Source organism: Daucus carota, chromosome 1, assembly GCF_001625215.2.
Source record: "Daucus carota subsp. sativus chromosome 1, DH1 v3.0, whole genome shotgun sequence".
NCBI classification, from domain to species: domain Eukaryota; kingdom Viridiplantae; phylum Streptophyta; class Magnoliopsida; order Apiales; family Apiaceae; genus Daucus; species Daucus carota.
In genome coordinates this window covers 6,797,986-6,818,668 of record NC_030381.2, presented here as the reverse complement: position 1 = coordinate 6,818,668, position 20,683 = coordinate 6,797,986, and the positions used below count along the sequence as shown (strand labels likewise).

At 36.7% G+C, this 20,683-nt stretch overlaps 5 protein-coding genes across 6 annotated transcripts; 2 read left to right on the top strand and 3 right to left on the bottom strand.

The window, feature by feature from the left end:
• Positions 1–549: 549 nt before the first annotated feature.
• Positions 550–2,408, top strand: LOC108198519 (CRIB domain-containing protein RIC10). The gene is made up of 5 exons (XM_017366275.2): positions 550–814; positions 899–1,024; positions 1,299–1,399; positions 1,515–1,578; positions 1,696–2,408. Exons 2-5 carry the CDS (start codon positions 979–981, stop codon positions 2,232–2,234), a joined length of 750 nt encoding a protein of 249 aa, XP_017221764.1. The 5' UTR covers positions 550–814; positions 899–978; the 3' UTR covers positions 2,235–2,408.
• Positions 2,409–4,199: 1,791 nt separating this feature from the next.
• On the top strand, positions 4,200–8,415 carry LOC108204791 (long-chain-alcohol oxidase FAO2). 2 transcript variants are annotated; one of them, XM_017374410.2, is made up of 3 exons: positions 4,200–4,524; positions 4,850–5,122; positions 6,376–8,415. In XM_017374410.2, exons 1-3 carry the CDS (start codon positions 4,303–4,305, stop codon positions 8,110–8,112), a joined length of 2,232 nt encoding a protein of 743 aa, XP_017229899.1. In that variant the 5' UTR covers positions 4,200–4,302; the 3' UTR covers positions 8,113–8,415. The 2 variants fall into 2 exon arrangements, with proteins under 2 accessions (XP_017229899.1, XP_017229908.1); XM_017374419.2 differs by lacking the exon at positions 4,850–5,122.
• An 809-nt stretch (positions 8,416–9,224) lies between these two features.
• On the bottom strand, positions 9,225–13,613 carry LOC108214670 (protein MAINTENANCE OF MERISTEMS-like). The gene is made up of 6 exons (XM_064091557.1): positions 13,043–13,613; positions 11,830–11,927; positions 11,059–11,739; positions 10,894–10,973; positions 10,275–10,790; positions 9,225–10,158 (listed from the first exon to the last, which is right to left on the bottom strand). The coding sequence occupies exons 3-5, from the start codon at positions 11,656–11,658 to the stop codon at positions 10,478–10,480; spliced, it is 993 nt and encodes a 330-aa protein (XP_063947627.1). The 5' UTR covers positions 11,659–11,739; positions 11,830–11,927; positions 13,043–13,613; the 3' UTR covers positions 9,225–10,158; positions 10,275–10,477.
• A 1,250-nt stretch (positions 13,614–14,863) lies between these two features.
• LOC108193695 (uncharacterized) lies at positions 14,864–15,828 on the bottom strand. The gene is made up of 2 exons (XM_017360479.2): positions 15,689–15,828; positions 14,864–15,541 (listed from the first exon to the last, which is right to left on the bottom strand). The coding sequence occupies exon 2, from the start codon at positions 15,487–15,489 to the stop codon at positions 15,097–15,099; it is 393 nt and encodes a 130-aa protein (XP_017215968.1). The 5' UTR covers positions 15,490–15,541; positions 15,689–15,828; the 3' UTR covers positions 14,864–15,096.
• Positions 15,829–18,271: 2,443 nt separating this feature from the next.
• LOC108217207 (uncharacterized) lies at positions 18,272–19,834 on the bottom strand. Its single transcript, XM_017390054.1, has one exon. The coding sequence runs from the start codon at positions 19,832–19,834 to the stop codon at positions 18,272–18,274; it is 1,563 nt and encodes a 520-aa protein (XP_017245543.1).
• Between the last annotated feature and the right edge of the window lie 849 nt (positions 19,835–20,683).

Below are 20,683 nucleotides of genomic sequence, written 5' to 3'. Positions count from 1 at the left end.
AATAATCTAGTCAAATGGATAATTTTTAAACGGTACTCTCTCCGTCCCGTCAGGATGCTTGCGTGCACTGTTTGCACGCATTTTGAGGTTCTCATAAAGTATATAGTTTTATAACGTATTTTTAATTTTTTTCTTGTTCTAAATAAAAGTTTAAATTTCAAACTTTTCAGGATTTAAAAAAATATATATAATGTAAGTATACTTTATACGAGTCTTAAAATGCGTGTCGAAAAGTATCGTAAACAACCTAATGGAACGGAACGGAGGGAGTATATATATATATATGCATTCCTGTCATCCTGTGTGATACAATTAGCTAGGAAGCTTCAAAGCAAACAGACCGGGCTTTGAGTAATCGATTGGTCCAAAATTAATCCCTCTATTATCAGACATAAGTTTGATTGTTTTAAATACTTCTATCCCTAATTTTGGTATATTAATTATAATGTATGGGCATAAACAACCAAGAATCTACTGCCATTGAATAAACGAAAGACTAGCCTTAAACATGATGTTTTTATTTTTCAAAATATGCAAAATTTAGCTCCTGTTGTCTTGGCCTGTGTAACTTTGGTATAGCTCATTTTTTTCCTTGTGATCTCCACCTTTTATGCTCAAACAGAACCATAATTTCATTTCATCCACACCACCTCTCTCATTCAACAATGTCTGCAACGTTTCATCGCTAAAATTTTGTTGGCACCGCATTGCTGAGGCTACTTGAAAATCATTGCACATTTCAGGTTTTGGTTTTCGAACAATTAGCACTGCGGTTTGAGGAGGCAAGATCATCAGATGTATATAACTATTGCATGTAATATACCCGTATAATTCGGTATAGAAATATTTGGCATGTGTTTGTGATTTTGATTTTCTAAGTAAATTTTAGTTGATGCAGATCTGAAGCTGAGACTGATTTCAACAAGTAGCTAGTGAGGAAAAACTTTCTGTGTAACATAAGATTTTCAGGGTACTAAAATGAAGGGAGTATTGAAAGGCTTCAAATACATATCTAATATTTTCGGTAAGCTGGACATATTCTCCGAATATTATACCAGGAAGCAGGGGCGGATCTAGCAAAAGACACGGGACACATGTACCGTTAATTTTTTTTTTTGGCATGTTTTCACCATTCTAGATTTTACAAAATTATAAATTTGCCCCCGCAATATTTTTAAAATATATAGGTGTATCAAAAATGTGCTTGATGCCCTCGGAATATAATCCTAGATCCGCCCCTGCCAGGAAGCCAAAGATCAAAATTTGTAGTAAAGATTAAAATTTACAATGTGCTGCAGAGGAAGAAGATGAAGATGAAATTCAGATTGGTTTACCAACAGATGTCAAGCATGTGGCTCACATAGGAATGGATGGACCATCAACCGAGTCGCCAAGCTGGGTAAAAATTCTTTTCTCCAGCAAATTCAGTGAATTGTGCATGAAAACGTTAACAATGAATGAGGTGTAATTGTATTAACATTTAACACTATGTATGATGCTGCGAATTCATGCAGATGAAGGACTTTTCGGGGGAAAGGCCTAAATCAGCTCCTCTTGACAGTAAGGGCGCGCCAATAGGTCAGATAAGATGATTGTAATAAGTACCCTGAAATCTTTGTAGTTTCTGACAAGGATGTTTAGTTAGGCCTACGGATTGCATATATATGAAGATACATTGTCTTGAATTTTTGACAGATCGCGATGAGAAAACAACTACAGACACAGAATTAACAAGGACATCAAGGCGACGACATTCAGCAGACAGTCTAGTATTTGATAATAACGATAATACAGTACAACCTGCTAAAGCAAAGGGTTCAAGGAAAAAAAAGGGCACAAGAAGACACAAAAAAGACGCAGCATCAGATCAGGAAGGTAGTAGTAGTAAAGCCTCAGAGGACACGAATACTAATGGCGAGCCAAGTCCAACAAGTCCAACAGCAAGAAAATTGCCTGATATTCCAAAGAAATCACGACGAAAGAAAGTTAAGGATGAGATAAGCAAAATAGCAACGAAAGCAAAACCGAAAGCAAGTGCTGATAGTGCTGATGGCCCTCCTCTTTCTTCTCCTGCTCCTCTTCCTTCTCCTGCTCCTCTTCCTCGTCCTCCAGCAACAACTAAAACAACAGACTCTGGCCCCGGATCAGATTCAACAACAGCAGTAACTTGTGATGGCGAGAGCTGTCGGATCACATTAAAGAGTCCTCCCAATGTAGCAGAGGAAAATAGTTGAAAGAGTACTAATGCTTGATCAATGATTATCCATTTTTTTAGTTTTAGTTGCACTGAATTATTTGAATCGAATTTTAGTTGTTGTTCATTGTAAACAGATTGTATAGCTTGACACAAAAATCTAATGTAAGAAGAATCAAATTTTAGTGCAAATTTGCAGTTTGAGACTGATCACAAGGAACAATATGTAAGTGAAATCAACAAAGTTGCTGGGAACTTGGGATGTTTAGGCCGTTACCTGTTTGTAATTCAGGCCTATATTTTGTTACCTTTTCATTTCAGATAATATCATGAACGACAATGCCAAAAGTTCAATAGATAAAGATAGCATAATTTCACATCCTGCTTCCGAGTTTTAGAAAAAGAGTAAAGCAAGTGAAAAGTAAAGTAATTGCATCTCAAGATTAAAATAAAAGCTTCGAAAAGAAATTATATTCCATTTGTATACCTTTCTGTTCGTTCTTATAAAAAACTTGGGAGCATATATTTGAGTAGAAACTAAACCACTTTACTTATGTTTTACTAGCTTTCCTTTTTTTTAAAAAAATCGAGACACTATAAAAATTATCCTAATCATCATCATAAGCATTTATACGAGATATTAACATACCTTTCTCAATTTTATAATTTTTTTTTTACATTATTTGACGTGCATTTTAAAATTTTTATAAAATATAATTTGATAATTTTTTCTAAAAAAAATTGAACGCAATTTTTATTAAAGAAGAAAAAAAATTCAAATAATTTATAAAATTATATTTTATAAGAATTTAAGAATACGTGTCGAACTTCTGTCTCAAATTTATAGTACGAGACAGAGGGAGTAATTTTTTTTTCTTTTTAATGACAAATATGGCTTATAGCCTTACAAGTGAATATTTGTTCTAATAATTTCCAGGATGAGTCAGGTTTAACCCAAAATGTGAGTCGACAGAGGATAAGCCACTTAACCTATTCGATCGTAATTTTTTTAAATAAGAGATTGAGAGTTCAAACAGGTTGTTTGCAAAGTTGTGATTAGTACAATCTACTGAGGATCTGCTACGAACCTGGATTAATGGCTGTCTTAAAGAGAACGCTGATCTGTAGCAGGAGTAGTCACATTAGTCATGACACAACAATACAACATACCAACCGGAACCACCAAGGCCGCCGAATTAATGCTTTAACGGGCTCTCTCATCTTTTTGTCAAAATTTTAATAAATACAGGCTATTACTTTCTATGCATTTAATTTCATTAATGATTAAATGATTCATCTTTTCCGAAAATATATTAGAATAATTTCAACATGCTGTTTTGTCGAGATGAACATTTTTATAGACACACGAAAATAATGGACCATTTCTGGCCCATTCACATGCATGGAGATTTCTCGGATACTCCTCCGTCCCAGTCAATTCTATACAGTTTCCTTTTTGGGATATCCCATCATTTCTATACATTCCCAAAATAGCAATTTTTTATAATATAAAACACTACTCCACCCAATACATTCTCCCACTATCTTCATTCTATAATAATAAAAATACTATTATACCCACTATTTTCCTCCACTACCTCAAATAAATTATTAAAAAATATGTGGATCCCATCACTTTAACCACTTTCCATCTAACTTTACTCATTCCTTACACTTTTTCTTGGTCACCTGTCCAATCCCAATGTATATAATTCATTGGGACGAAGGGAGTAAATACTTTATTGATGTACAGTATATAGTGGCCTACACGTAAAATATATCCTATTTATCATATATCTACGAAATATTAATTTATTTCTATTGACGGGTACAAAATTCCAATTTTACTTGAAGAAATCCCCAAAATCCCAGTCCCAGACCCGGATCTAAAATTATTTATTTAAAAATATTTTGTACATTATCAAATTATTTTTAGTAAATACATTTTCGTGTACTCTTGCTAAATCCCTCCCGTGAACATACGCCCATATATACCAAAACAGAAACAGACCCATCCCCACTTAAACACATACAACCATTGATCACAAGTGCACACTCTACATAAACAGTGTCCCAAAAGAAGTAGAAGTCGATTTTGCAGAGAAAAAATGAATGGAAAGGAGAGCAAGCATGATAACTATCATCCATTGCTAAGAGGAGGAAGAAGAGATCCCAAGAGCTACACTCATGGATTCTCTTCTACTCAGATTGAAACTCTATCTTCTGTCTGTGAAGCTTTTTTACCTCCCCTGTCTTCTACTCATCACAACCAGCACATGCCCATGGCCTTATCTCAACTCTCTGGAGCTGATTCTCCAATCCCAGATGAGGTAATCAATCTAAAAACTAATGTTTGCGGAATTTTTTAAAAATAAATTACTAGTGGGTTGCTTTTTATATGTTTGTATTTATGGTTAATTGTTTCTCTCTGCATGACATTATCTTTTCTGCAGTTTTATAGAGAAATTTTTAGCTTTATGTGAAGAAATTCAAGAATTGTCATAAATTATAACATATTCCATGAATTCAGAAATCTACTTTTTGCAGCTATGTATTTTGAACCATGTACGCTAATATGTTTGGTTTGATTTGATTCAAACACGGGTTTTCAGTTTTTTTTTTTGGGAAAGTAAATTATTTTTGGCTGGTGGCTAGGTTGCGGAAAAATTGGTGACAAATTGTTTGCCAGAAGCAGTGAAATTAATCAATGTAGTTCTGATGCTTCTGTCGACAAGATTGGGAAGTTTATTACTTTGTGGATTTGCTTGTTTAAAAGGGAGATGGCCTTTTATTCTTAAGTTTTCCGAGTTATCTGTGAAGCAAAGAGAGGAGAGTTTACTGAAATGGTCAAAGCAGTCCTTTCTGATCCCTTTAAGACTTGCATTTGTGGTGCTTAAAATCATCTGTTGCTTCGTTACCTTCTCTTTGGTAAATTCATATCCATAATCTCTTTATCTTTATTACTACAGTATGTTATTAGATGATAATCCGGGGCTCTAGAGAACGTTTGCCAATTTGTGACAATCAGTGTATCAGTACGAATCACTGAATCCTGCATGAAAGCTTTTGAGTATATAAGAATTGTGTTATAATAGCAACTAACCTGATCAATTTGCTCATATTTTGTGCCAAAACGGTGTAAAAAGAGAATGCTTTCACTTATTTTTTAAAATCATCTGTATATACATACTAGCATGTAAAAATATGAGAAGTCTTGACAAAACTGTTGAGATTTGCCAAAAAGACACTCATGATATTGGTGAAATACTGTTAGGCTTTGACTGTTGCAACTTGCAAGGATGGTGGGTGATAATATTAATGTGTTACTATTGCCTATTTGAAATCGCTGAATATGAAAAGAACTTTTCTGATGAACTGAAGCCCACATATTTAATGGTTACAGTTTGTTAGCTATCATCTGAGCTTGTTCACTATGTTTTAATTCTGAGGTGTTATAGTGTAGCTGAGGTGATGGAGCTATGGCTCCGGGTTTCTTGTTTGCTTTTATTCCTAGTAAAATTGAAACAAATGCAACTAGTACATCCACTTGGAACTTGGAAGTTGGAAGTAGGTAGGGTCTGCCGCTAGCCCACATCTCGGACGAAGTGGAAGATGTATGCAAAACTTACTCCTAAATGTAGGAACAGAAACACAGAGGATGTTTTAGTACAAACCTAAATAGTAACGCAGGGGCTTTTCGTAAAGGACCTCTCTTTTGGAAATATATTTTCTGAAAATTTATTTTACTATAAAGCTTATACTGTAAATGGTGTTCTAACTCTTTAGAAATTACATGTTTTCATGGATCTTAAATCTCTGTATTCTTGGAGAACAGAAAGTACCGTGGCTTGGCTGATATAAACTGGAACCTTTCTTATACATCGTAATGCTGAGGCAACTACCTCAAAATTTGATCTTCTGACCTGTGAAAAAAAGAGGACCTGCATCAACTGTATCCTCTATCAAACATTTATGCATATAAGACATATTTAATTGAAATATTCAAGAAAGTCGCTTTCTTTGGTAAGTTTAACGTGATATGACCTGGTTTGAATTGAGTGTTCCATGGTGATTCTGAGTTTATTACTTTATTTTATAGAATAAATGAAACTTTAATTGCAGAATTCACAATCTGCAGGTTTTATATTTTGTGATTGGATTCGTTTATGCAATTGTTGCAGACTGATGAAAACTATAAAAATCGAACTCTGGAATCAATTGGATACCGCGTGAACAAAGAAGATAAGAACTTGAACAAAACCAAGAAGGAGAGACCTCTTGAAAGGGGCATTATAGAAATGAGCTGTGCTGATGACTCAACTTTAATCAACTCCCTTGTATCAAAAGGACTGGAAGTTAAGAAAGATGTAGAGGACAATGTGTATCGGGTCAAATGTGATGTTGTCGTAGTTGGTTCTGGCAGTGGAGGTGGAGTTGCTGCTGCAGTACTTGCTAATCCCGGCCTTAAAGTGCTTGTTCTTGAGAAAGGTGAATACTTTGTGCCAGAAGATTATTCTTGCCTTGAAGGCCCTTCCATGCGTGAATTATACGAGTCTGGTGGCTTGCTATCAACCATTGATGGTAAAACAATGGTTATGTCCGGAACAACAGTTGGTGGAGGATCCGCTGTAAATTGGGCTGCTACCATTAAGACACCAGAGTTTGTACTCAGGGACTGGGCAGTTAATCAGAAGCTGCCACTGTTTGGAAGTGCTGAATATCAAGAAGCCATGAACATCGTGAGTAAAAGACTTGGCGTCACGGAGAATTGTACTGAAGAAGGATTTCAGAACAAAGTAATCCGGAAAGGGTGTGAGAATCTTGGTTTGAAGGTTGAGAGGATTCCAAGAAATTCCTCAGAGGATCACTACTGTGGTTCTTGTTGTTATGGTTGCAAAACAGGAGACAAAAAAGGAACTGATTCAACTTGGCTAGTTGATGCTGTTGGGAATAATGCAGTGATCTTAACGGGATGTAAAGCACAAAAATTTATTCTAGAAGAAAACAAGAATGGGAAGACCGAGAGGAGATGCTTGGGAGTGATGGCTAATGCCGTGAGCAAGAAAATTACAGTAAAACTGAGAATTGAAGCACGTGCAACAATTGCAGCAGGTGGCTCCCTCTGCACACCCCCACTGATGATTTATAGCGGCTTAAAGAACCAACATATTGGCAAGAACCTTCATCTCCACCCTGTTTTGTTTGCTTGGGGTTACTTTCCAGAACCAATATCAGAAATCACAGGTATGAGTCATGAAGGAGGAATCCTTACCTCGCTCCACAAGGTGGAATCCCAAGAATCCAATTTTAGAGCCTTAGTGGAAGCAGCTGCACTAGGTCCTGGTGCATTTGCAGCACTGTTTCCCTGGCTTTCGGGGATGAGCATGAAAGTAGGGATGGCAAGATACACAAGGACTGCAACACTTTTTACATTGGTCAGAGATCAAGGTTCTGGAAGAGTAAAATCAGAGGGTAGGATTCGTTACTGGTTAGATGATATCGACAGAGAAAATCTTAAAACAGGGCTGAGGCGTGCACTGAAGATCTTGGTTGCAGCAGGAGCAGTTGAAGTAGGCACATTCAGGAGCGATGGACAGAGCATAAAATGTGAAGGGATCAAGGACGGGGATTTAGAGGAATTTTTAGACACGGTCACAGCAGCTCAAGGACCTGAGTCAAAAGGAGAATGCTGGACCATGTATGGATCAGCACATCAGATGAGCAGTTGCAGGATGGGTGCCACAGACCAAAATGGAGCCGTCGATGAGAATGGCGAGAGCTGGGAAGCAAAAGACTTGTTTGTTTTCGACGGAAGTGTGCTTCCAACTGCTGTTGGTATCAATCCCATGCTTACCATTGAAGCAACTGCTTTTTGTCTCTCGAAAAGATTAGCAAATTCACTCAAGATAGGAGGGTAGCTCTTTCCTCCACATTTTAGCTTAATACTTGTAAGAACCAAAAGCTTAATTATGTAACTTTAATAGAATCATGTCATAATCTTTCAACCTAGTCATGCATCTGGATTGTAACTTTAATGTCTTTAACATCAGAGTGAGAATAATTCATCTTTTTTTCCTTCACAAAAAGTGGAATCATTGGTATAACGTTGTTTCAAGGTCCAGCAAGATGTAGCCGGTTCTTGGGGTAAAAATGTCCTGTGGCCCATTATGGGATTCTTTATCCACAATTAGAAATCTGGACTCTCTACTTTTTCTCGTCCACATGCTTTGCTTCTCTCATTTCTTCACGTTTCTTCATTAACTTTGCTGCAACATATTTAAGGCTTGCGAATCAACTTTGTTGCAACTTTTTTAAGTGCACCCACCGGCGGGTCTGGGCTCCCTTACGAAAGTAACCAGTTTGAACGTAAAGTTTTCAAAACTAACCAATCTACGTTCAACTTTTCAAAACTAACCGGCCTAATTCATTAATACTCGGGCGACCCGAGTTGATTTTTTTTGGCAGTAGGGGTCGCCCTTGCCAAGGGCGACCCTTACTATATATTGTCACAGTATGGGTAGCCCTTCACAGGGGCGACCCATACTACTATATATTTTTTTAAATTTTGATATAATTGTATTACAATACGCCATTTAATATTATTGTATTATATATTTAATATTTTATTTAAAATCAAATTTTAATTGTTTTGTGAAATTAATATAATTAATAGAATGAAATAATATATATCTTAGCACTAAACTTTACAAATTATGTACTCATTAATTTAATAATAAAATAAAAATAAAAATAAAATAATATTTTTTTTGTTAATTAGACCAATTTTTGACTAAACATTACAAATTATCGTCATTAGAGTGGCATATTAAAAAAAAGTTGATAAATTTTTTATTATTTTTCTCAATTATTTGATACATGTGTAAAGTTCAGTCAAAATAAAGTCAATTACACTAGTTTCGAGAAAGATCAAGATTGTGTATCTGTGTTTTAGTGTTATGTCATTTATTATGTTATGTTAGGTTTCCTTTATCGTCGTTATGAATTTGAATGCTTGAATCATTATACAACATTATGAGATAAGAAAGAAGCTTAGCACAAGTACTGCATAATAACGTAACAACCGATCTACTACACTGAGAGTACATAATCAGATCAAGAAATAAAAACGTATGAGTACATGGTCAGGTACATAACCATAAACAAACTACATACGAGGAAAAGCCTACTTCTTCTTATGCCCGAAGATGTGGCTTCCAGTGTGACATCTTCAACCCTTTCCCTTTGCTGCTCTAGGTGGTTGCTGTCGATGCTCATCCTCAGGTTGCTCCTCGGCCTCGGACTGCCCTGCTACTGCTGTGCTGGGGGGGCGCCCATGGACTACTCTCACCAGTGTACGAAGCAAAAGTGGACATCTGTATAGGAGTAGGAGTGGACCTCACTGGTGGCGGTGCGAATGGAAACGCGGGTGCCCCGAAGATGTAGGATTGGCTAGCAAATGACGGCACCAGAGCCTGTGGCGGAGGTGTGGTGTACTGATCCCTCAGGAAAGACATGTCAGGACGATAAGCATCTGCATCCTGGAACTGGTATGACTCCTGCGACTGATCCTCAGCAGACATGTCCTAGTCATCCTCTAATCTGACCGTAAAGCCACGTGGACCACCCGAGTAGTCATCCCCTGCATATGTAGATGGCGGGACCGTCGACTTGGGCCAGGAGTCCCATCCATCCGCCCTAGAAGTACCCTCTACATCCCCAACCGGCGAAGAAGAAGTGCCAACCAGGTGTGACCAGCCTCCCCTATCTGAGCTACTACTGCCCACATGAGTGTAGTACGTGCCTGGCTCCGGCTCAACTGGTGTAACTGGTGGCCGTCCTCTGTGTCTGGGAGGGTTTCCTGGACCCCTAAAACGTCCTAACAACCCCTGTAGAATCCTCTGTGCCCGACCAACATCCAGGGTAGCAGGGTCAATGGCACTCTCCATATCTAGAAGCTGATCCTCCTGTTAACAGCCATGTGAAGACATAATCAGATGAAGAATAGTTATAACAGAACATATAGAAATAAGCTAGCATAATAATGGAAGGAAGTTAGAAGAAAACTTAGAAGGGAGTTTACCAGTGCCTGTGTGGCGCCCTGTGTGCCCTGGAAAGCCTCTGCAGTCCTCCAAAAGGCGGGGTTTACCATGTATCTACGTGTCACTGCAAGAAACCAAGGCATGTATGCGGCAGTGCAACCCTCGCCAAGCATGAGTGGGGGAGATGTAAGAGCTCGGTCAATGGACCTATCCCATAGACGAGTGTAAGACTCCCTGGCGCCTCCTAGTTAATGGACTCGTTGACAGTGTCGTGCAGGTCACTATGATTCGCACGTGGAGAGGATGTGGGTATGTCCTGCACGAACCCGAACTGCCTCGTCACCCTATCAGTATAACACCACTCGACATAGGTCATGTACATCAAAGGCGTAGGAGCAGTCCAACGCAGGTACAATCCATACTCAGGCTGATGCTCGTCATCTAAATCTGCGTACGGCCTCCACCGAAAATTTGCCTCAATCATGTTATCCAGCTCGTACCGGGTGATACGACACTGACCGTGCGGCACCTCAGTACGGGTAAACGGCCCTGTCCACCTACAACAAAATGTTTATATTATACGTGTGAACTAGTACATGTGCACAAACTGGAGGATATACAAACTTATTGCGATGACGACAAGAGTAGCATATTACAAACCTTAGCGCAAGTGGGTAGGTGATCAGGGGTGTGGCCGTGTGTCGGGGAGCTAATGTAGGGAACCGCTCGTATATCCACACCTAGTATGAAGGTACATACATATATGTGCACATCAAAAAATATATGAAGAAAAACTTGATAAATAAAATGAAAGTAAATGCGTACCTGCACTAACGTGGCGTAGCCAATGAAGCCGGCTGCGACTTTATGGGTGGAATCGCACATCTTCCTATAAAGGTATGCAAGAACAGCACTCCCCCAGCTATAACCATCCACGCTCTGCAAGTCACGTAGAATCCAAAGGAGGTTGAGATTCACATAGTTCCCGCTGCCATCAGGAAACAACGATCCAATAACACACAGTAGGTGTTCCCTGATGTGAAAGATAGTCTGCGCATGAAAATCCTCCGCAGATGAGTCCAACCGGGCACAGTTGCCAAAGTTACTGACCAACCAACCGATCCTCAAGCACTTTTTCCTCACATCACCCTGCTCGGGAGTCAGTCCAAAAAGATCGCGTACCATGTCCTTCCTCTTGCGAGCTGTGGTGGTGAAGCCATGTAGAATAAATGGTCGACCAGTGGTCCGTAAACCGAGAATGTGATGAACATCCTCCAGTGTGATGGTGGCCTCCCCGAAAGGGAGGTGGAAAGTGTGCGTCTCTGGACGCCACCTCTCGATAAAAGATGTGATCAAGCCCCTGTAATGCTTGACCTGCCCCAACTTGAACACCCACTCAAAACCCGCGTCATTAATAGCATCCATTATCGCCTGAGGCGGCCTGGTTTCAGCAACTACATTCCAGTACTCACCGAAGTTCGTCCTGACTCTAAGATCAGGAAGTGCCTGCCACAATTAAAAATACAGGTACTTGTCAGCAGTTTATAGTGAAGCAAACATTAACTTTTAATAAATAAAAGTCCATCAGGTCATTACCGTACTAGTGTTCCACGCAAAAGTGGACCTATGCGAGTCCTGCAATGTCAACAAATTGCCGTTGACCGGGCCGGGATGATAAGCTGCAGGATCTATCTCTGCCAACAAATTTCAGATATATTTATAATTCGAATTCAAAGCTTTTAATTTTTGTTCGAATTTCCTATTTATTTTAATTCTCTTAATTTCATAAATATTTTAATTCTCGTAATTTCATATATATCTTATTTTATAAAAAATTTAATATATTCGAATTATTTATTAATATAATTAATATTTTTATTAATATAGTTCGAATTTTTTATTTTAATTCGATTATTTGTTTTATTTCGAATTTTTATTATTATAAATCAAATTTTAATATAATTTTTTAATAATTTTTTTTATACTAATTCGAATAAATTTTTTTATGCTCTTCATATTTTGATTTTATTTCGAATATTATATTATATTTTTCGTTTCCAACTAAATTAAATTCCTACCTACAAAATCTAAAATTCCAACATATTTCAAATATATTTTATTTCGAATTTTACATATAATTCGAATTAATTTTTTTATGCTCTTCATATTTTGATTTTATTTCGAATATTATATTATATTTTTCGTTTCCAACTAAATTAAATTCCTACCTACAAAATCTAAAATTCCAACATATTTCAAATATATTTTATTTCGAATTTTACATATAATTCGAATTAATTTTTTATGCTCTTCATATTTTGATTTTATTTCGAATATTATATTATATTTTTCGTTTCCAACTAAATTAAATTCCTACCTACAAAATCTAAAATTCCAACATATTTCAAATATATTTTATTTCCAATTTTACATATAATTCGAATTAATTTTTTTAAGCTCTTCATATTTTGATTTTATTTCGAATATTATATTATATTTTTCGTTTCCAACTAAATTAAATTCCTACCTACAAAATCTAAAATTCCAGCATATTTCAAATATATTTTATTTCGAATTTTACATATAATTCCCAACTAAATCTAAGAAGCACAAACTCTTCGATTATAACATGCAACTAACCAAATCTCAAGCCACAATTATGAAACTAACCAAATTTCAAGCCACAATCATGAAACTAACAGGATATTATAACATGCAACTCAAATTAATCAAACAACAAATTCATCCAAATTAACTCATTTTACATATATATATACACACACTAATTTAGAGACGATTAAGATGGTACCTTAAACAAGATTTGGGTTTTGATTTGAGGGTACAAAATTGATTTGGATGCTCGGATCACCTCCTCTTCTTCTCCCTCTTTTCTCTTTTCTTTTCTCTTTTTCTCCTCCTTTTTTTCCTTCCGTCGGGTGTGTTTTTCTGTGTTTTTGTGTGTGTTTTGTGTGGGTTTTGTGTGCGTTGCTGTGATTTTAAAGGAGCTGAGCTGCACACGTGGTCGTCTGTGATAGGGTCGACCACGTCACAGGTACCACGCAGGGGTCGCCCCTGGGCGTGGCGACCTGCACGCGAAAAAAAACAGAGGGGGTCGCCCCTGGTGATGGCTACCCATACTGTGGCAAGATTTCAGCTCGGGTCGCCCGAGTATTAATGAATTAGGCTGATTAGTTTTGAAAAGTTGAACGTAGGCTGGTTAGTTTTGAAAACTTTATGTTCAGACTGGTTACTTTTGTAAGGGAGCCGGTGGGTCTGGGTACGATGAAACTACTAATTTTAGGACAACTTCAGTAAACTTTCATTTTAGATGTTTAACAGAATGTAGACCTCTGAATTATATACTCTCCGGTGGTGAAGTGTATGGGTGACGGCCTGACGGGCAAAGGAAGAATGTCTTGAGTATATGAATGAATTTTTTTGGAAAATACTTATATATTTTTAAAATTTTGAAGTTAAATCGATAATTTTATAAAATTTAGAATGATCAAAAAATGTTGAACATTTTGAGAAAGAACACATATCTGCGTATGTCATTTACTACCAGATCCGTCGCGATGATTGGCTCTTATACATCTTATAAGATAATACGAGAAAACTCAATGTGTGTACCTCCATCAAATGTTGCTAAAAGTGTTGAACTAAGATGCAATTAGATGATAACAGTATTAAAATGTTAATACACCAAATACACTATAAATCCTATATATCTATATTCCCAACATTGTTAGCAACACTTCGACAGAAATATATTTATAACATTCGACCTGGACCCAATAACCCACCACAGATCGGTCCAAAAGTGCTATCAAATTGGTATACATTAGTTATTTACTTGTGCTTATAAACGGTCTCGACCCAAAAGCACTAGTAAATTGGTATACATTTAGTTATTTGCTTGTGCTTATAAAGAGCCCAAATACTCTTAAACTAATCGATGTGGGATGTTACAAACACCTCCTCTTATATGCTCGACGTTCTCGTCGAGGACACAATCAAACTTACGAAACCCGGACAATGCCTTAGCCCTTCCGGTCGAGTAGAGCTCTGATACCATATATAACATCCGAGCTCATAACTGAATGCATATCGGACCCAACAATTCACCACAGGTCGGCCCAAAAGTGCTAATAAATTGCTATACGTTAGTTATTTACTTGTGCTTATAAAGGGTACAAATACTATTTAACTAATCGATATGGGATGTTACAAACATTAAAGAACTTTGAAAGTTGTATTGTAATTGTAAATTTTTGAAGTATAATAAAATTCAAAATATAGATTTACAAAATATTTATTTACACAAACAAATCAGAAAAAAACAGAAATCATAAGGAGAAGCCACTTCCGCTAAACAAACCGCCCCCGACTAATTTATCTTAAGAAATTGAACTCAAACCCGCCCAAGCTGCACAACCACAACTCATGTTCAGAAAAAACAAATGAATGACATTTTAGAGACGTAAATAAATGCATTCAGATAAGTACCTTTTTCTTTCAGTGACGCTCCACTTTTATCTTCATGCACTTCAATCTTTTTATGTTATTATTAATTATTTATAATTTCGTCACTAGTATAATTACAAACAAAAATTATAAATATACTCGCAAGTCACAGAACATGCAACATCTATATGCATAAATAAAAACACACCACTAAACTGTGACAATACTACCAAACCAATACAACGTTTTTTTAAGTGAACAACTTTTGATCGTGTTCGATCGTTTCTGTCCGATTGATTGTGAATTTCTTTACATACAACAGGAGAAAAATCACAACGAAAATGGAGAAAAACAAGGGCAGCCAATCAAAAGCGTCCACGTGGACAACAAATCACATCACTACAGCTGTAAAACTCGGGTCAACTGGGTCGGGTTAAAAACACCGGGTATTTGGACCCCACCATCCGTCTTTAAAATACCCGATACTTCCACGTATTTTTCGTGTCTTTCTACCTGCCTCACTCGGCTCGGCTCATCCAACGGCTTGGCTTCGGGTCGGATCTGGTCCCACGGTTGCCCGAACAGAGTCCCTTTGCTTAGAAACTCGAAAGCCATGTACCCGGCTAAGAGCTGATTTTTCGGAGCCGGCTTGGGGGTTTCCGTTGGAGCCGCGGCTCGATGGTGGCTCGGCTTGATAAACTTGGACGGCTTCTGAAACTCCCTATCTTTTCGCTTGTTAGGCGCTAATCCTCTGCGGTGCTGGTCCATAATAGTACTAGTAGTTGTATTCATGGACGATTATAATATATGCCACGTCACCCACTTAACTTTTTCTTCGAATTCCCTGTTTGGAAAAAGACACAAAAACCGAAATGTTAATTACAGATAAGAATAAATAACCGACCCATATATATATTTATCGAATGTAAAATATTTTAAAATATAATAATAATTAATTAATTAAAAACGAAAGAAAATATAAAAAAATTACCAAAAATTACTGGGAAATAGATCAGGAAGAGGGTGTGTATGCCCAGAAAGAATACAAAATCTGGGAAAAGAGAACGAGAGAAAGGAGAGATTGAGAGAGGGAGAGAAAGAGAGGAGAGAGATTTTTTGGGGAGAAAAGATTGTAGGGAGAAGTGGGACGAGGAGGTTGAGTTATATATATAGGCGGGCTCTTCTTTCTATGCCCTTCTAGATAAGCAAAATTACAAAATTGAACCGAGAGGTTAAATGACAGATATGCCATTATGCATCCAGATCATTTTACAATATATTTGCTCTTTATTTGATAACACATATTTAAGCGATCAAATTTGATTCGGATAAAATTCTCTTAAATGAAGCGAGTCATAAAAAACTAATCATATTTTGATCTATAATATTCTTAATAAAAACGGTGAGTCGAATGTTTATAAAAAAAATAAATTATTGCAACTCAGAAGCCCGTTATTGCAACAACAATATAATTAATTTAAATAGTCATATTCTTACACATATATTAGGATAATTTAGCTATTATATGTATTAGTTTATTAGTTTATTAATTCAAAATAGTTTCTAATTTTTATATCAATTCCTCTATTCGTTAGTATCTTGATAAATTTAATGATTGTCAAATAAAGCTATTTCATTAATTATAATATATTATACACAGCCAACAATGAACACTATAATTTATTCCATCCGCCCTTTTTTAAATTCCAATTTAATTTTCAATATGCTAATTAATTAAAATTTGACTCAATTTTATAGATATATATTATATATAAATATAAATATTAAAGTTTATATCACTATAAAATACATATTTTTGAATATAATTTTCAGATTTTTTAAAATAGAAATATAATTGTTATTCTTCAACGAAAAATGTATAATGAATAACTAAACAGAGTCGAAAGAGTACCGTTCTATTTTCATAAGAAATTGAGTACCGTTCTTATTATAAGGTGAAATTACACACCTAGAGGGGGGTGAATAGGTGTTATGGCTAATATGACCGATTTTTAATGTTATCAAATATTTATACTGTCACAGACAGCTTGCTGTTAATTATCAGAGTAAACAGTCAGCTAGCTAACAATGCAGATGCAATGCAAAACAGATATAATCAGTAAGCTAGCAACACAGAGAATTTTAGCCAGGTTCGACCCCTAACCCTAATGGTCTACGTCCTGGTCCCCTACCAACTGGTAAGAGATTATATTATTAATCAATAATGTTAACGATTACAATGATTCAATAATATAACTCCCTTTATCCCTTGTTCCTGTTATCAGCTTGCTGAAACCCCTGAACCACGAACCAAAAGCTCTCCAAGACCTATACTTCCCAAGTATACTCTTCTAGCTAACTAGTCCCCTTGTTCCCTTGTTTCACAAGCTCGATACACAGCAACAAACCTTTACACTTTGAACAATACAATGTATGAGTGTAATACAACCGAAACTATGAACTCAATATAAATATATAATCAAATATAAGCACTAGAGCTCAAGTGAAGATTTTGCAATGTAAGTGTGTTGTTTTCAGAAACTTGAAGTGTGTTCTTGTTCTCTATCAAAACGGAAACAACACTCAAGTTTATATACACAAAATCCAACGGTCAATTTGCTAACAAATTCCAACGTTCTTGTTCCAACCGAACTCACGTATAATTTGTTCTCAATTTGAACGTTTAAACTTGTGAAGATTACTGAGTAAAAAGCGTAGGAACGTTGTAAACAAAACTCAGTAAAACGTTTATATAAAAACCATAATTTGAAATAAGATAGGAGTAGTTTTAGATAAGATCGAGTATGAGATAAAAACTCCTATAAGTTAGGAAATCGTTTTTGTTTGAAATTCTGATTTAAAACTGAGCTCTAATATTTATATAAGTCATATATAAATATTAAAGTCCTTACAAATCGATTCCTAATAAATCTCCTTGCTTTTCGACTTTGATCCTTATCCATTTGTTATTCTGTTCACGCTGTAAGCTCGCTGATAAGCCTGAATGATAACCTGTAAGCTTGCTGACAGTTGAACATAACACTGAAACTTATCAAGCTGTTAGCACATGCATATATCATTGATAGCTCGCTAACAAGCACCAGTTTTATGCTATTAGCTTGCTGGCAGTGTGATCATCAAAACCTTGAGAGTATCAATCTCCCCCTTTTTGATGATTACACCATATTTAGGAAAAGTAATAATACTCCCCCTGAATACAGCAATCTAATATCATTAAACTTTAACAAATATAGCATATGAAGCAAATATAACAAATATGACAATTATGCAACAAGATATCAAATAAAGCACTTGCATAGATAATTTAAATAGAATCCTAACCAGGATAAACCACCTGGTATCCAACAATTATCCAAAAACAAACTTAAACAAATTCAACTCAGGATAAACCACCTGAGGACCAAATTCAAAACCAACAAACAACTTAGTCTGTCAACCAAAGCAGATAAAAAACATAGGGCCATATAGTACTTAACAAGTTAAGCACACAAGTCTTATTAATTAGATAGATTCCTAAATTGTCTCCCCCTTAATCATCGAAAAGGTTAGAAATTTAGGTCTCCTCATCATCCTTGTCAGGCTTCTCCTGTGCAAACTTCTTGGTAAGCTCCGCAGCAACACGATTCTGTTCCATCATCAAATTTCCAGCATCAGCATAAGCAGAATCAGTACCGGCAGCCTCCTTAAGAGCATCCATTGCAGTACGTGGCCTAGGACTGTCAGTGGCATCATCAGTAGAAGTAAAAGTAAACTTGAAATCAGAAGATCCACCAGACCCATACATCCGCTTCTGAAGCTCATGAACAAAACTACCAGAGCTACACTTCTCTGGTGTATTCCCTGTCTTTCCTCCAAAAACTATATCTTTCCAGAACTGAAATTGGTTGGCCAAATCATCCATTTGCTCAGACAACAACTTCTGACCCTCAACCAACTGCTTATGGTTATCACGGAGTTCATCCATGAATTCCATAATCTCCTTAGCAGACAAACCCAAATCAACACACGGAGGAGCAACAGCAGGGGTTGGAGTAGCAACTGGAACCTCCATCACAGATAAACTACCATCTTTTTCCACCTTCAAATTAGACTGACTAAGACATTTAACATCCAAAAACTCTTTTGCAGAAACAGACTCAATACCATCAAAACTGACACCAAACCACTCGAAAATTCGAGTCAGAAGCAACCCATATGGCAATCCAGCAGTAGATTTTCCCTCAAGAGCACCAATCATATTATTTAAAATTAAGTCCCCAACATCAAAGGACTTCCCAGCCATAACCATTGAAACCACAACAACATCTTGTGCCGACAGATTGGATCGAGTACCCAATCGAGGACACAGATTCTCAATTGAAACCTTAAACACAGCATGAGCTAAGGGTAAAATTTGTGTAGTAGATGGAAAGGTTTCAGTAGGAACATCTTGACCAAATAAAACAAGAAATTGGTCTTTCACAGAAAAATCATTTAATTGCTTAAATCCTCGTTTAGTATGGATTGAAACAGGGGAGGGAGGAGCTTGAATAATAGCATTCAAAAACATAGGCGAAAGTGTTATCTTTGTATCCGAGACAAACGACACAATCTGACCAGATGGGTTCTCATGCAAATTCAAGTAAAACTCACGCACAAGAGAGGGATAGCAGATTTTCGGTAAATCAACAATCAAAGATTCAAACCCTAAGTCAGAGAACAGCTTAATTACACCGCAATTGAAGAATGCCTTACCCGAGATAGGTCTGCCCAAAATGATTTTCCGAGTAGCTATACCATTGTCAGATTTCTCCTTGTCACTGGACTCAACTTTAGCCCTCTTCACATCCTTGTCCGAACGCTGAACCCCAGACTCATCACCACCACTATCGGAATCCACCGTAGCAATCACCAAATCCTCTTCATCCTTAAGCTTTCGTGCAGAGGTTGGAGTTCCAACCTTAAGTCCAGCCCTAGTCTTTCTCCTCATGGCAACACGATAAGCAATTGAAGCGATTGTGATGAAGGTGTAGCGATTGAAAATGAGCGATGAAACCCTAACTGGTTGTTGGGGGCTTTTAAAGAGGTAGCTGTAGAGACTCGGAGATAGGATATACCTCAAACACTTTTGAATCATATTCGGGGGAGGATTTTTAGGAATAAATCTAGTTAGATTTATTTTATTCAAACAATTCATTATGTATATCCGAATGTGATCTAAACAAAAATTTGTTACCGTGACTAATCTCAATTCCACTTAAATAGTGATTAGATAGAAATTCAAATTTTAACCTAATCATTAAACCACATAGATTAGCACATAATCACGTAACACAAATTTCCACATAAATTCATATAAATCAGCACACAACGGATAGTTGATTTATGGAGTAAAACTAACTATAAACTCTTGAAATGACCGGCATGCAAAAATAATTAATAATATGTAAAGTACTAATAGTAAGCTGATAGAACCTGGACCAAGCTTATTAGCTTGCTGACTGCACATCACACATACCCAACTCCCTTCTCAGCACGACATATCGTTCTTCAGGAAGAGGTTTTGTGAAGATGTCAGCTAGCTGATCTGCTGTAGCCACAAAAATCAGCTTGACAGCACCCTTTGCAACATTGTCTCTCAGAAAATGATGTCGAACATCAATATGCTTTGTTCTTGAATGATTGACTGGATTTTCTGAAATATTGATTGTACTTGTGTTGTCACAAAAGATAGGAGTTTGCTTGCACTTGATTCCAAAGTCCTTCAATTGTTGTCTCATCCATAGCATTTGAGAGCAACAGCTACCAGCTGCTAAATACTCCCCCTCAGCCGTAGATAGAGCAACTGAAGTTTGCTTCTTGCTTAACCAAGAAACTAAGCTTTGACCCAAAAATGCACAAACACCACTTGTACTTTTTCTATCAGTTTGACTACCTGCATAATCTGCATCACTATACCCAACAAGATCAAAAGCATTTGTGATAG

Coding starts and splice junctions, on each gene's coding strand:
- LOC108193695 (XM_017360479.2), bottom strand. CDS start 15,489: ATGAATACAACTACTAGTACTATTATGGACCAGCACCGCAGAGGATTA.
- LOC108198519 (XM_017366275.2), top strand. CDS start 979: ATGAAGGGAGTATTGAAAGGCTTCAAATACATATCTAATATTTTCG. Junction 1,400..1,514: donor CAACCGAGTCGCCAAGCTGG/GTAAAAATTCTT, acceptor GAATTCATGCAG/ATGAAGGACTTTTCGGGGGA. Junction 1,579..1,695: donor CAGTAAGGGCGCGCCAATAG/GTCAGATAAGAT, acceptor AATTTTTGACAG/ATCGCGATGAGAAAACAACT.
- LOC108217207 (XM_017390054.1), bottom strand. CDS start 19,834: ATGATTCAAAAGTGTTTGAGGTATATCCTATCTCCGAGTCTCTACAGC.
- LOC108204791 (XM_017374410.2), top strand. CDS start 4,303: ATGAATGGAAAGGAGAGCAAGCATGATAACTATCATCCATTGCTAAGA. Junction 4,525..4,849: donor ATTCTCCAATCCCAGATGAG/GTAATCAATCTA, acceptor GCTGGTGGCTAG/GTTGCGGAAAAATTGGTGAC. Junction 5,123..6,375: donor GCTTCGTTACCTTCTCTTTG/GTAAATTCATAT, acceptor CAATTGTTGCAG/ACTGATGAAAACTATAAAAA.
- LOC108214670 (XM_064091557.1), bottom strand. CDS start 11,658: ATGGATGCTATTAATGACGCGGGTTTTGAGTGGGTGTTCAAGTTGGGG. Junction 10,974..11,058: donor GCTACGCCACGTTAGTGCAG/GTACGCATTTAC, acceptor CCTTCATACTAG/GTGTGGATATACGAGCGGTT. Junction 10,791..10,893: donor ACCTACCCACTTGCGCTAAG/GTTTGTAATATG, acceptor ATTTTGTTGTAG/GTGGACAGGGCCGTTTACCC.